Consider the following 16020-nt stretch of genomic DNA (forward strand, 5'->3'; position numbering starts at 1 on the left):
TGGTTTTTCGTAACTGTACAATTTTATTAAAGTTTTAAGCTAAGCTTAAGATAGAATAATAATTTCAAATGAAAATGATATTGGGCATCCGTGGAACACAAGTCAGCTGATATAATGGATTTTGGATGATAGAGTATCACCTGTCCTTTCACACTCTGGGACTGGGTACACTGTGGTATCGCACTGTCCTTTCACACTCTGGGACTGGGTACACTGGGGTATCGCACTGTCCTTTCACACTCTGGGACTGGGTACACTGGGGTATCGCACTGTCCTTTCACACTCTGGGACTGGGTACACTGGGGTGTCGCTCTGGGACTGGGTACACTGGAGTATCGCACTGTCCTTTCACACTCTGGGACTGGGTACACTGGGATATCACACTGTCCTTTCACGCTCTGGGACTGGGTACACTGGGTCATCGCACTGTCCTTTCACACTCTGGGACTGTGTACACTGGGTCATCACACAGACTTTTCAAATGGTGAATTAGGTTATCACGCAGTCAGTTCACAATGGGTTGTCACACTGTTCTTTCAAACTGAGACTAGTGCTAGAAAAGATTGCCATTGTCCTTTCATAGACAGGGATTAGTACAGTGGGTTATTGCATTCACCTACATGGTCAGACTGGATGGTAAATTGGGTTACAGAGAGTGAAAGGACCGTGGATTACCTGCTTCACCAAGGAGATTTACTCTGTCTAACCCATGCTGTTCCTGCTCTGGGAGTGGATAGTGGGAGCTTTAGTCTGTAACTAATCCATGCTGTCCCTGCCTTGGGAAAGCTTAATGAGGCAGTGTAGAGTGAGTTTTACTCTCTATCTAATGTGTGCTGTCCTTTCTGTTTTATTCATTCTTGAGGTTTTGGCATTGGTGACAAGACCAGCATTTAATCCCCAGTTCGAATTGCAACCATAAAGCGTCACCTTTAAAAGGCAATAGTCAGAGTTATGTAGATAATCCCAGAGTGCTACTGGATAGGGAATTCCAGGATTTAGTGGCACTAAAGAAACAGTAATAGATGTCCAAGCTTTGGGGTATCACTTTGTGTGGAAATTGCAGGTGATGGCATCCCCATGTTCTTGATGCCCTTATCCTTCTGGGCGATAGAAGTTAGTGGTTTGCATGGTGCTGTCTTAGTAAGTTCCTGCAGTGCATATTATAGACGGCAAACACTCCGACCACATTGCACCTATGGTGGAGTGAGTTTGAGATGGAGGATGGGATGCTTACATTGTGCTGTTTTGTTCCGAATGGTGTTGTGCTTCTTCAGTTCTTTTGAAACTGCATTCATCCAGTCAATTGGACAGCGTTCCATCACAATCCTGCTTTGCAGGTGAAGGACAGGTTTTGAAGAGTCAAACTGGTGAGTCACTCACCACAAAGTACACACCCACTGACCTGCTGTTATAGCCACAGTATTTATGTGGTTGTTCCAGTTGAGTTTCTAGTCAATGGTGACCCTAGGACGTTGATCGTGGGAAATTCAGTAATAGTGACGGGAGATAGGAGAGAGAGTTGATGGCCTTTATCAATCAAGGCATTGAGCGCAGAAGTTAGGATGTTATGTTGCAGTTGTACAAGACATTGGTGAGGCCACACTTGGAGTACTGTAGAGAAACAAAGGACTGCAGATGCTGGAATCTAGATGAAAAACACGATGATGCCGGAGGAACTCAGCAGGCCAGGCAGCATCGGTGGAGTAAAGCAGGCGGTCAACGTTTCGGGTCAGGACCCTTCCTCAGGACTGAAGATAGGAAAAGGGGAAGCCCAATATATAGGAGGGAAAAGCAGAGCAGTGATAGGTGGACAAAAGAGGGGAGGCAGGGTGGTGATAGGTAGATGCAGGTAAGAGATAGTGATGGGCAGGTGCGGGGGAGGAGGGGAGAGCAGATCCACTGAGGGATGGGGCAAAGGTAAGGAGAGAAAAAAAGGGGTTGGAAGAAAAAGAGGGAAGCTAGGAAAGGGAAGAAAAGAAGAAGCGTGGTTGGGGGTCGGTGTGGGGATTACCTAAAGTGGGAGAATTCAATGTTCATGCCGTTAGGCTGCAAGGTTCCAAGACAGAAAATGAGGTGCTGTTCCTCCAGTTTGTACTTGGGATTCTCCTGGCAGTGGAGGAGGCTGAGGACTGACATATCAGTGATAGTGTGGGAGGGGGAGTTGAAGTGACTGGCAACGGGGAGATGTAGATCACGGTTACGGACAGCACGCAGGTGTTCTGCAAAACGGTCACCTAGTCTGCGTTTGGTCTCACCAATGTAGAGGAGGCCACACTTGGAGCACCGAATGCAGTGGATGATATTAAGGGAGGTGCAGGTGAATCTCTGTCTCACCTGTAAGGACTCTTTGGGTCCCTGGGTGGAGGTGGTGTAGGGGCAGGTATTGCACTTACGGTGGGGGCAGTGGAAAGTTTCTGGGGTGGGAGCCGGATGGGTGGGGTGGGGGGTGGGGGAGAACTAGGGAGCCGCGTAGAGGGCAGAAAGGGGTGGGGAGGGGAAGATATGCTTGGTAGTGGGGTCCCGTTGGAGATGGCAGCAGTGGCAGAGAATGATGTATTGGATATGTAGGCTGGTGGGGTGAAACATGAGCGTTCAGTTTGTGTTCAGCGTACTGTGTTCAGTTTTGGTCACTCTGCTGTAGGAAAGATGCCGTTAAGCTGGAAAGAGTACAGGGGAGATTTATGAGGATGTTGCCAGGACTCGAGAGACTTGAGTTACAGAGAGAGGTTGAGCAGGTTGGGACTGTTTTCATTGGAGTGTAGAAGGATGAGGGGTAATCTTACAGAGGTGTATAAAATTATGAGGGGCATAGATAAGGTGAATGCGCACAGTCTTTTTCCCAGGTTTGAGGAATCAAGAACTAAAGGGCATAGGTTTAAGGTGAGAGGGGAGTGAGTTAATAGGAACCTGAGGGGCAACTTCTTCACCCAGAGAGTGGTCAGTACATGGAAGGAGCTGCTAGAGGAAGTGGTTGAGGCAGATACATTAACAACATTTAAAAGGTACTTGGACAGGTACATGGATAGGAGAGGGGGATATGGGCCAAATGTGGGCAAAAGGGACTAGCTTAGATGGCATGGACCAGTTGGGCTGAAGGGCCTGTTTCGGTGCTGTATGACTCTTTGATAGTTAGAGCTCGTCATTGCCTGTCACTTTTATGTCATGAATGTTACTTGCTAATTGTAAATCCAAGTCTAAATGTTGTCTCGGTCTTGTTCCGTTTGGGCTTGCTTCATTATTTGAGAAGTTGGGAAAGGAATTGAATGCAATGCAATTGCACTCTGACCTTGCGATAGAAGGAAAGTCACTAATGAAAGTTGAAGATGATTGGCCCAAGGACACTGCCCTGAAGAACTCCTGCAGTGATGTCTGGTGGCCGTTAATTGGCCTCCAACAGCCAAAAGCATATTCCTTTTTGCTACATGCTTCTGCTGCCAAAGCAGCATTTTCCCCCAACTCCCATTGACTTCAGTTTTAATTAGGCTGCTTGATGTTAAGGGCAATCATTCTTGCCCCACCTCTGGAATTTAGCTTTTATCATGTTTCGAGAAAAGCTGTGAAGAACTCTGAAGCAGCTGGGAAGACCTTGACAAAACCCAAACTGAGCATCAGAGAGCAAGTAATTAGTGATAAATGGTGCTTCATAGCAGTGTTGACAACCCCTTCCATCACTTTTTATTTTTCATATTTTGGGATCTGGATTTTGCTGGCCAGGCCAGCATTTCTTGCCCGTTTCTAATTGTCCTTGAGAAAGTGATGGCGGGTCAATTTCTTGAACTATTTCAGGAAGGTGCTCCCTGAATGTTGTTGCCTAGGGAGATCCAGATCCAGCAAGGATGAAGGAATCTCCAGGTCAGAACAGTGTGCAACTTGGAGGGGAGCCTTCAGGAGAAGGTGTTCCTCAGAGTCTGTTGCCCTTGTACGTAGTGGAAGTGGCTGGCTTGAAAGGTGCAGTCAAGATAGCCTGGGCAAGTAACCTCAGTGGATTTTGTAAATGCAGGGTGGCACAGTGGTTAAGTTAGCAAACTAGTAACTCAGAGGCCCAGATCCTCCAGAGAAGTGAGTTCATATTCCACCTTGTCTTTTGTGGAATTTAAATTCAGTTAATAATGTGAATTTTTCTAAAATAAATATTTATTTTGTTAAAAATCCACCTGATTCACCAATGTCCTTCAGGGAAGGAAATCTGCATCCCTTCTCCAATCTGGCCTGTCTGTGACCCAAGACCCACATCAATATGGTTGATTCGTATCTGCTCTCTGCAGTGGCCCAGCAAGCCACTGTGTTGTATTATTGTTTTGCTAATGGTTAAACGTAGACTGGGCAATTATTTACTGAACTAGATCTGTCTAGTTTTTAGACTGGACATACCTGGTTTATTTTCCACATGGTAGGTTAGATGCCAGTATTCAAGCTGTCCTGGAACAGTTTAGCTGGGGACACAACTAGATCTGGAGTACAATGGAATTGTCGTAGCTTTGCTCCATCCAATGCTGTCGACTGTTTCTTGGTATCACTTGGAGTGAATAACATTGGTTGAAAATTGGCTTCTGTGATAAGCCTGCTCCGCCATTCATCAAGATCTTGGCTGATCTTCTATTTCAACCTTTTCCTGTGTCTCCCAGATTCCTTTAATATCCAGGAATATGTCCATCTTAATTCTGAATGGAATCAATGACTCAATCTCCTTGGCCCTCTAGGATAGAGAATTCCAAAGGTTCTACCCCTTTGAGTGAAAAATTTCTCCTCAGCGTCCCAAACAGCCTACTGCTTATTCTGAGACTTTGCCCTCAGACCTTCTGGACTGCTCAGCTAAGCAAAACATCCTCCCTGTATCTACCCTGTGAAGCCCTCTCAGACTTTTGTACATTTCAATGGGGTCACCTCTCATTCTTCTAAACTCTGGAGAATACAGTTTCTCTGCATGTGACAGACTCGCCATCCCTGGAACCAGACTGGTGAATCTTCACTGCGTTCCATCTATAGCACATATATCCTTTGAGGAAAGGAGACCAAACTTATTCACAATGATAAAGTGGTGGTCACAAGTCCTCGCGCTTATACTAAAATCCTCTTGCAACAAAAAGCCTACACGCTGTTTAGCTCCTTATCTGCACCTGCATGTCCCCTTGAACATAAACATTTTCCAGTCCTCACCATTTAAGAAAGTACTCGGTATTTCCTACACTTTTGTTTTCTACCTGTTAACTCTCTGTCCACTCTAGTATATTACCCCCAAGTCCACGTGCTCTGACCTTGTTCATCAAACTATGGGACCTTATCGAAAGACTGCTGAAAATCCATAAACACCACATGTACTGGTTCCCCTGATCTACTCTTCCTGAAAGATCCTAAAAGAACCCCAACAGATTGATCAAATATGATTTTTCCATTCATAAATCCACATTGACTTTGCTCAATCATATTAGTGTTCTTTTTTTAAGCGTCTTGATATCACGTCCTCAGGAGGAAACAGATGGATCATCCAGTTGGTGTTCCTGGCTGAAAACACTTAAGCCTTGTCATGGTTTACTCGGCTATTTCAGTTAAGAGTCAACCACGTTGCTCTAGGTCTAAAGTCACACATAGGTCAGACTGGCTAAGGGCAGCATATTTCCTTCCCTACCAGTGAACCAGGTGGATTTTTTTTTAACCATTACTAGCTTTTTGAATTAATTAACAATTTAAATTCTCTGCTGCCATGGTGGGATTTGAACTCAAATCTCTGGATTCTTAATCCAGGCTACTGGATTACTAGTGAAAAATTCCATTTTCTGGCAAGTTGCAAAATCAAATAATGTCAAGATTAGATGGGGAAATGTGGGACACAGGAAGAGGAAACCCTAATAATTTGTACATTCAACTACAATCAATTAAAAGCAGAAAACTTCAAAAACTTTGCTGTGAAAAGTGGTTTGACACAGATTTCAGGTACTTACAAGCTCTTCTCATGGTAAAATACCCCAGAAGTATGAAGCTTTGTTGCATTTGATAGGACTTTTCTGTTACCTGCTAACCCATAATTTCTGCTCTGGCCCTAAAAATCTCATTTTTATGTGTGAATTATCATTTCCTCAGATAATTATTTCAAAATATAATTAATTTTCAAGTATTTTATTTACACTTGAAGCTTTTGATATTTCACTTTCGCCCTTAGTCTCCTCTGAAGATTCCTGTCTTTTATTTCATGTTCTGTAAAATGATTAAAACGTTAGCTGCAAATTGTGCTTTTTGCTTCCTGGTCTGCTAATGATAAGAAATCTTTAAGGTGATTGGTTGCTTAGCCAAGTTGAAGACTGTTGCTGGATGCCAGGGATTGCCTAGAATTTGATAGCTGACAGGAGCCAACACTGGAAATGGGGGGAGTTCTCACCACAGAAATATTTGTGGACAAATCTTTTCAAAGTCAGCAGTATGTGTGTTCACTTTACTGCTGACTGCAATATCCAGCCCATATTGATTTTATTTAAGTTAGGGAAGATGTTCAACCTTTCTATCTATATTAAGTGTTGCTGTGAGAAGACCATTCCTAACATCTTTTGTTTGGTTCTGAATATCCATCTGAGCAAGTATAACTGTCTTTCCGTGAAGCTGCATTCTGCACTGTCCATTCATCTCTTTAAAAAGATGTTGATTTATTTTTCAGAGCAAGGAGGTTCAATGCCGACGGAGGTGATGGCAACCCCAGCAGCATCAGTCCCTCCATCACAGTGATGTGAAACATTTGAGCAGGACAAAGCATTCTACCTGTAATGAATAAAATTTTCTCAAGTGTACCAGTGTGAGGAGCAGTTTGAGTGGCTGTGCCGAGATATTCTCTTTAATTTGGTTAAAAATAACAATTCTGATCATGGAGGTGCTTCTGATGTCAGTATTGTTAGAGGTAATGTGTACACTGGAAAGTGACCATGTTACATAGACCAATGTAAAACTCATTGTATAATCTGCTATATTGCTGATGCATATACACCATCTATACTGTCACTTTGAACAGCATCTGATAACTTTTGAAAGTAACTAGTTTTTATTGCCAATATACCAAACTGTCATCAGAATTGGGTGAGCGTGCCCATATTCCTTGTTCAATGCATAGTTGACTGTTGCTATTTTCCTTGTTTTGTCGTTTGTGAAAATATCTTTTTGTGCCAATTTTGGGGGGGGGGGGGGGGGGGTGGGTTGGGGAGGGGGGTGGGAACTTGACTTTGAGAATATAATAGCCAGCTGTGGAATTTTTTTTTTACTTAGTTCTTGCTTTGCAATCAACAGCTTACATGTTAGGTCATTTCTGTCTTTGGTCCTTATCCATTTTATGTGTGCTAATATTGTCAGGCTGGGCTAAGCCACAGGTTTGAAACAAGTTTTGTCCATGTGGAATACCATATTCCAGTGCTTTATCTTCCATTTTGATTCAAAATAGCAGTCAGCAAGTTTTGAAATCATTGTAGTAGAGTTTGCGATTAGGAATGAGTTTTTTTGGCTTTAAGCACCTCATTCCAGTCCTGTTTCCATGCCTTATATGACTTAAAAAGGATAGTTTAGCTTCCTTTGATATTGATTGACTGAACATATCAGTGTTTATAATTTTCAATAAAAATTATTCCAGTAGTAAAAAGTTCTGGATTGTTATGAGTGCCAATGGGATCCTCTGGCAGACAACAGCACTAATTCCTCGTTCCTCATGAGGATAAGTAGAACCCCAATATTGGAACTTTATTGTTAGGAGATCACCCATAAAGATCTTCTTAGGCCTTTATTTAGTCACTCCATCACTGAGTGCTCTGAACACTGGACATTAAGTGGTCAGAGCACAGACCAAGGAGAACCTTCGCCCCCTGTCAGGTTTTTGAACGTTTTTCTACTTGAGCAGCTTTTGTAGCTTCTTGAAAGCTGTGTGATTTAAAGCAGCAAAGGATGCAAACAGCCTCCTGATGTCTCAGTGTTTATTTTGTGTCTTGAGTAATGGTTGGGGTTGGTTAAGTTAGTGTTCGTAAACGTGAAAGAACTTGCTATTTCCCACAGAAAGAACAAGCCCATTTCTGCTTTATGAGCCCTTCTGTTCTAGCTACTGTTTCATCAATTGTTATGTGTAGAGGGGATCCTGAGTCATGAATAAAACATCAGTCACAATTCAAATCTAGCTTTTATATTGTAAGTAATATTTGATGATTTACGCTAATCCTATAAAAAGTGGCATAAAGCACCATTCCATTAGTATTTGGGTCCTTTTTTTTGCAGTATTGTTTTCTCAAAATGCAGGTAGTTTAGGCACCAAGAAGCAATCAGTCACATGACCCTGCCTACCCCACTGCCCATATTGGGCAGACTAACGCGATTTGATCTCCTACGGTCCTTGTCATTTTATATGGAATTTTTTTTTTGCCCAGAAAAAATTGTTTAAAATGGTTTTCTCCTGGTTTTGTTTTTAAAACAAAATTTTACCTCATGGGCTTGTTTGTACACTCCTCTGACATGACATGATTGTTAGTGGTTTTAACTTGTACAGATGCATCCGGTAACTTTCTCCATATATAAAAATTAAGGAGAATATGCACACAAAGAAAGGAATGCAAAGTGCACATGATGACACACATGTGGCAAACACAGGTATGCACAAATGTGAAGAAATGTAGATGCATATGTGCGCACACAGTGCACAGGAAGACATGCAAATGCACAGTTTTAAAAGTTTATATTTTTATAGATTAGAACATTGTTTGCTATTCTATAGATGCAGCTTTCCATTTCTGTTTTCTGGAATAGGCAGTTACTTGATAATTTCCCTGTTGAATGAAGTTACTGAACCATATCAATGATACTGCCTAGTCTCTCCAGATGTTATTGCCTTTGCTATGGTAGAACTGTTAGCATTGCGGTGAATGTACAAGAACGAGAAGCCCTTGGCATACCATGCTCAATAGTCACTCAGTTATTGGATGTTCTACTAGTACAAGTAAAGAACCTTAACCTGAAGAGTAAGCTGCTTGCTGCACTACAGAAATGAGTAAGTATATCAGACCTTATGACAGATTTCATCCCCCTCCCATCCCTATGGTTTTTCATTGGGTAGGTTTTAGTTGTCCTACTGGATAATCACAGTAATACTAATGCAGTCATTTCCATAAGTGAAAGCCCTCAATTACCCTGTGCTTCTGGTCTTTTTAATTCTTAAAAGTTATATTTGTAGAAAAGAAGAATGTATTCTAAGAGTTGAGAAGATAGCACAATCTTTGTTATCCATTTAAATATGGGCACAGAATGCTGGGAGTATGAGTGGGTTTACATATAAGAAGATGCATTTTTAGGAATCAACTAGACTTGTCATTGGTGATCTCACCATGCTGAAGAAGTCATGATTTTTGGCCAGTTAGAAGCGAATGTGAATTGTTGCTCTGCACTCCCAGACCACTGAAACCCAGCTCATCTGCTTCTTTTCAAATACTGAAAAATATTTCGCAAAGCAAAAAATGCAGGAATTTCAAAACTGAATAAATATGGACAAAACTGCCAAAGATGAGTGCTTTTCCCTGCAGCTGATGGGGGTGGAAATCTGTCATATTCATCATCCAGGTTCAGATTAATCAACAGATAACAGAATACATTTCAAACAATCTCGTCTCTCTCCCATCAGGGTAGTTGTTATCCTTTTGCACTTCTAGCTTAACAACCTTAGTTACAATCTTAATGTGACTACTGCTGGACAGTAAGCGATGTCCTAGATGCCAAGTGTGGAGCCGTTTCCACAGTAACATCTCCTGATGATAATTTGTCTTTCACCATCAAATTTCAGAAATAATCCAGTGTTTCTTATTAACCTGTTCGTCCCACCATTTCAATAATCAATGTTCCAGTTGGCTGAACTATGTAGGTAGGTCCTCAAGCATCACGACTGCCAGTTGTTTATGGGAAGATAGCCTATTCTCATTCAGAAGGTCCACCACTGTGCACTCTGATAATTGTGGTTGTGTGTGCTGTAGACCAGTTCATCCTGCCCCCGTAAAAGAGCAAAGTAGTGGAAGCGTAGTACGTTACCTTGTGATAATATTAGCTTTTATCACCATGCAACAAACAGTTGATAGCCTTTTCTACGTGAGCCTAATTTTACAATGTCGCCTCAGGCTCACTTAGTAGAACAAAAGCAAACTTAATGAATGTTGGAAATTTAAATTAAAAGCAAAAACTGCTGGCAAAACTCAGCAGGTCAAACAGCATCAGTGTTACCATCTCAGGATCAGAATGGTTTGACCTGAATCATTAACTATTTCTTTCTCCACAGATACTGCCTTAACTGCTGAGTATTTCCAGCAAGTGGGGGCACTCTCTCAGCTTTGAGTTAGGTGGTTGTGAATGGAAGTCTCAGTCGAGGCTTGAGCACAAAAATCTTGGCTGATATTCTATTGGAGTACTGAAGGAATGGTGCATGGTCAGTCTTTGGGATGAAATGTTAAACCAAGACTCAGTTTGCTCTTTCAGGTGGACATTAGAGAATCTTGGCACTATCTTTAAGAAGAGCAGGAGAGTTATGCCTACTGGCCTGGGCAATATTATTTATTCTAGTGACTTTCCCAGTAACATCACTAGAATAAATTGTCTGGCCATTGTCACATTGCTGTTAGCGGGAACTTGTGCATTGGAGTAACTGCTCTGTTTCCTATATTACAATGACTAATCTTCATCAAGTGAAAAGTAAAGTGTTTTGGAATGCACATAGATAGGAAAGGAAAGTAATTACATCTTATACTTTCTGTCAGTGGAAATGGAGTGAGGGTAAAGGTGTTACTATCACCAGTGATCAAAATTGCTTGCACCACTCTTACCCTCCCCACTTCAACAGAATAAAAGCCGTTGTTTCTAAATTGAAAGGCCTCTCTGCTTACTAAATGTGTGTATAGGTGATGTATTCATTGGCTCCGTTCTGCCAATTTTAGCTTTGGCAGGAAACCTATTCTTGCTGGCTTGAGGGCATAGTCTTGTTTCCATGTTACTAGCAAGCTTCAGATTTCAAGCACAAGAACTCCTGGCTCAAAATTCTGCCGTGAAAATGTATGGTTCTTGAGCTTAAATGGTGAGAGTCTGTGCAGGGCTGCCTGCTTGTAATCAAGTACAGTCCCAGATTTTTTTTCCATCGTGGGGCAGCAGTTGGGCATTTGTACCCGGAAACTGCAATTAGTGTCCAGCAGCTGGTGTAGAAACTTAGCAGTGCCGTTGAAAAAAGACTGCTGACTGATTCAGCTAAGCACCTGGGCTTGTGACAGACCTGGACAAAATGACAATGGGTGAGATTGGAACAGGGATGGGACACTAAGTGTAACACCCTGATTTCAGAGGCCAGCTACCCCATCTTGTCGAGCAAGCCGATTTGAGATAGACTCCAAAACATCCAAATACCACAGATGTTACTGACAGTGATTTTATGTTGGAATTGCTTGACTTGGGAGTCTGACTTTTTGTTTTTATTGTATTGTTTTTTTAAATTGTATATTTGCTCATTTCTATATTAATTTTACTTTTCATGTTGGAATTGCCCATTTTTTTCTGTATGTTGTCTACATCCACTGTGCTGTATATTCTCTGTTCCAACACACTAAAAAAAAAATTAGGAATACGTGTTTAATATTGAAACAAATTATTTGTGGTCAATTAGACAGATGAAACTGCCACTGGAGCCACATGGGCTGGCTTCCATTTGTTTATCTCCCTATTAGAAGTTCCCTCTACATTCAAATCATTCGTTAGACATTCTGAAAGTTGCAGTATTACCTGAAAATTGTCAAAACTTTCCAGGAATGTGTATCAATGAAGCATGAAGGAATCCATTTTTTTTAAAACTATGAAGGCATATGAACATGTCAACAGGTTTATTTGTTACAATAATTTGAAGTGTTCCTTTCACTGATGTAATACATAGTGAGGTATCGCCCTTGAGAATTCCAGCTCAAATTGCCCAAGAAAGTTGCTTCATATTTGTGTGTTACTACAGTCAGATGCTAACACAAATAAAAGACAAAATGTTGTCAAGCCCTTTAAAAGTAAGTTGTTCTTTTTACAAGTTGACAAATTTCAATTGTAGTGTTTTGTCAAAATGTAGTCTGTAACTCTGTAGTCTGTATAGCTTTCGCTATCATGAGAATCTGCTAAAGAATAAACTTATTAAATATCAGAGCAGTATTGTATTTACTTTATACTTCATTCCTAGGTTCCAAGGAATGTTACGTTGGCCCCCTTTTATTATATTTGCTCGTCACCCCATGCACATTTCCATGAATGGTTAACGTAGCTCCCTGCAGTTGGCAGGGTTTGCTGAGTTTAACATATCAATGGAATCACTTGTGGATTGTTATGATTGGAGCATTTTAGTTCTCGCTCTTGTTCTCTCACCTTGTAGTTCCCATAAGTGGTCTGTTGATCTTACAATCCAGAACCACCACCATTTCTACATTCTAACCAATTGCAAGAATGTCCTTTTTGGATAAAAAATCAGCCATGGTCTCACTAAGTGGCAGAGTAGGTTCAATGGCCTCTTCTGATTCTTAGGTTCTGCTTTAAAATCTCACCTGTTGCAGAAGTTTGCATTTAAAGTAAACCTGTTCCCTGGACACTTCCCCTCAGAATGGTAGCTAATGCCACACAGTTCCACAAGGGAGTGAGCAGTATATTTATGAGTATACAGTAAGAGGAAGGATAATAATCAAAAGGACAATACAGCAAATTTCCTACATGAAGAAAGGCAGTGGAGGTCGATCAACAAGTACAGGAGAGAGTTGACAAAAGGTTTATTCGTAAGAATCGGATTTAGTTAGATGGGATTTGTTGCTAGTCTACATTCCGGCACAAACTTTTGAAGAAATTATTTCACAATCTGAACTACTGGCTTTTAAAAATGAGTCAAAATCTCTGGCATTTGAATCCTTAGCTGTAATATCTGAAACTGCTTGAAATACTCAAATTAGTAACATCACATGCAACATTCCAGTTGGTTCATTTCACAAAACTACCAAGCATGAATCCAATGAAATGAGCAAAATTTATAAAATAAATTACAGGCAATCGATGGTGACTTGAGAACTACTGGGCCTTTTTTCATTAAGGTAACGTGGAAGTGTTTAAAACAATAGAGGAATGGAATAGTGTAGATTAAAGCAGGTGCTGCCCATCCACTGAGGCATCTAAGTAAGACTTGCCACACAAAGTGCATTCCCAACCTGGATATTCCAAACTGCTTCAGCCAATTAAGTAATTTGAGTGTGGTCATTGCGAAGTTGTACACAGCAAGATCCCACAAGCAGTAGCAAGATAATCCATGATGTTGGTTGAGGGAACAAATTAGCAAAGGAGGTGGGAAGAACCCCTTGTTGTTGGAATAGAGCCCGAGAGAGCAGATGGGGCCTGAGATTCACACCTCAACTAAAAGATAAAGCCTCCTTCAGTGTAGTGTAACATCAATCTAAATTAAGTCTCTGGACTGGATCCTGAGCCACCACATTCCAAATAAGCTGTTTGTGCTACCACTGAGTCAAGGCAGTCAAGAACAGTTACTGGACTGAGTAGGGTTTGAATAAGAATGCAATCTAGAATATTCCATGACATAGAATAGTGGTTGCAGATTGATACTGGGCCCTGGGATTTGGGATTGCTCCAGCAAGGGGACCGTTGTAGAAATTATGGGCTAAGTTACCTCCACTGCCAATAAATCCACTGGGACCAAAAGGATATAAAATGTTCAGTCCACAGGTATTGCTACCAGATAACTACTTTTCAACAAAAACATGTCATTAGAATGGTTACAGCCTGTTGAGTCCATGCTGCCTGTCTGCCAGAGCAACTTACTAGTTCCATCCCCCAGCCTCTTGCAATTTATTTCTCACTATATACTTAGCTAATTCCCTCTTGAAGTCCATATTGGAACCTGCCTCCACCGCATCTGCAGGCAGTGTGCTCCAGATTCCAACCACGTGCTGCGTAAAAAAGATTTTCTTCATGTCTCTTCCACTTAAGTTTACACCTGTGACCTCTAGTATTCAACCTTCACCAACAGGGGCAGCTTCCCACTACCCACTCTGTCCAGACCCCTCATCATTTTATGTACTTCCATCAAATCTCCTGTCAGCCTTCCCTTCAACATCCCAACCTCTCTGATCTATTGTTCTAACCGCCGTCCCTCATTCCAGGAACCATTCTTGTAAATCTCCTCTGGACCCTCCCTAATGCCTTCACATCCTGTCTATAATGAGGTGACCAAAGATGAACACAGTACTCCAGACCAATGTTTTATAAGTGTTTGACATGACTTCACTGCTTTTATACTCTATTGATACAGCCCAAAATTGTGTCTACCTCATTGACCACTTTCTCAACCTGCCCTGCTACTTTCAAAGGCTTGTGCACACATACCCCCAGCTCCCTCCTGCACCCTTTCAGAACAGTATCCTTTACCCAATATTGCCTCTCCTCACTCCCCCTACTAAAATGCATCACCTCACTTTTCTCCACTGGAACAAAGAATCTAGGTTGATGTTACACTGCAGCACTGAGGGAGGCTTCATCTTTTGGATGAGGTGTGAACCTCAGGCCCCATCAGCTTTCTCAGGCAATATGCCAATTCGTATAACACATTACATAGAACAATTACAGCACAATTCAGGCCCTTCGGCCCACAAAGCTGTGCCGAACATGTCCCTACCCTAGAAATTACTAGGCTTACCCATAGCCCTTTATTTTACTCAGCTCCATATACCGATCTAACAGTCTCTTGAAAGACCCTATCGTATCAGCCTCCACCACCATTTCCGGCAGCCCATTCCACACACTCACCACTCTCAGTAAAAAAAAACGTACCCCTGACATCTCCTCTATATCTACTCCCCAGCACCTTAAACTTATGTCCTCTTGTGGCCACCAATTCAGCCCTGGGGAAAAGCCTCTGACTATCCACCTGATCAATGCCTCTCATCATCTAATACACCTCTATCAGGTACCCCCTCATCCTCCGTCTCTCCAAGGAGAAAAGGCCGAGTTCCCTCAACCTGCTTTCATAAGGCATGCTCCGCATCCCAGGCAGCATCCTTGTAAATCTCCTCTGCACCCTCTCTATGGCTTCCACATCTCTCCTGTAGTGAGGCGACCAGAACTGAGCACAGTACTCCAAGTGGGGTCTGACCAGGGACCTATATAGCTGCAACAATACCTCCCAGCTCCTAAATTCAATTACACACGTGAGTGTGTAAAATTGCTCATGTAAAACCTCTTGTCCAAGTAACTAAAAAAAACAAGAGAAAATAATGAACTAAAGTGCACATTTTCTTATCAATTGTATATTGACCAGTTATGCAGCTTCCCCCCACCCCTTCAGCCCCACTATAACACTGCCTCTCCAAAGCGTCTCCCCTAATATATTACAAAATCCTAGGTGGTGCACTTGTAGGTTCAGAAATAAAAGTTCAGTTCTTGCTGAGCCAATGCTATACATAGCCATAAAAAGTCATGAACAGTTCACAGAAAAATGATCTGGAATTTTTTTTTTAACGTCACAAACAGCCTGAACAGCAAAGAATGCTGGCAATGCGCCAAGCTCTCCTCAAACCAGTGCAGGCTGCTCACTACTCATTCCAAACAACAGACGCAATAGAGTTAAAACAAATAAATGTGGGTCTTGGATGACTGAGCTTCAGAGTATATTAACCCTCCAAGTCCTGAATTGCATCCCTCTCATAAGTCATTTTCTCCTTAGGCAGTCCCTTGGGATTGAGGGTGACTTGCTTCCACTCCTGTTCTTTGAGTTCTGAGGTGACTGATGAGGTCATTGTGCAATGCACAGACTCTGCTACAGGTTGGGCAGGAGGTACTTGATGGGGCAGGCAGTTGGAAGTTTGGGAGGTGGTGTGCACCTTCCCTTGTTTACGCTGGGCTTCAGGATGCTTCTGAAACCTTGACACAAGCTGCCCAATGCCAACTTGAATTCTCCCGCAGTTGGGCCAGGAATTCCCAGGGTCACTGGGGGTGTTAGATTTTTTCCCTCAAGGAGGT

The 16020-nt window shown here is 42.1% G+C and overlaps 1 protein-coding gene across 4 annotated transcripts in view; it reads left to right on the forward strand.

Moving 5' to 3' along the window:
- Window positions 1–12157, forward strand: part of smarcc2 (SWI/SNF related, matrix associated, actin dependent regulator of chromatin, subfamily c, member 2) — a 101858-nt gene extending 89701 nt beyond the window's left edge. For all 4 annotated transcript variants that reach the window (XM_052009511.1, XM_052009509.1, XM_052009512.1 and 1 more), the window contains exon 28: window positions 6647–12157. In XM_052009511.1, the coding sequence (XP_051865471.1) occupies window positions 6647–6714 (68 nt within the window). In that variant the 3' untranslated portion in view covers window positions 6715–12157. The remainder of the gene's footprint in view (window positions 1–6646) is intronic.
- Window positions 12158–16020: the final 3863 nt, after the last annotated feature.

Source organism: Pristis pectinata, chromosome X (assembly GCF_009764475.1).
Source record: "Pristis pectinata isolate sPriPec2 chromosome X, sPriPec2.1.pri, whole genome shotgun sequence".
NCBI lineage: Eukaryota > Metazoa > Chordata > Chondrichthyes > Rhinopristiformes > Pristidae > Pristis > Pristis pectinata.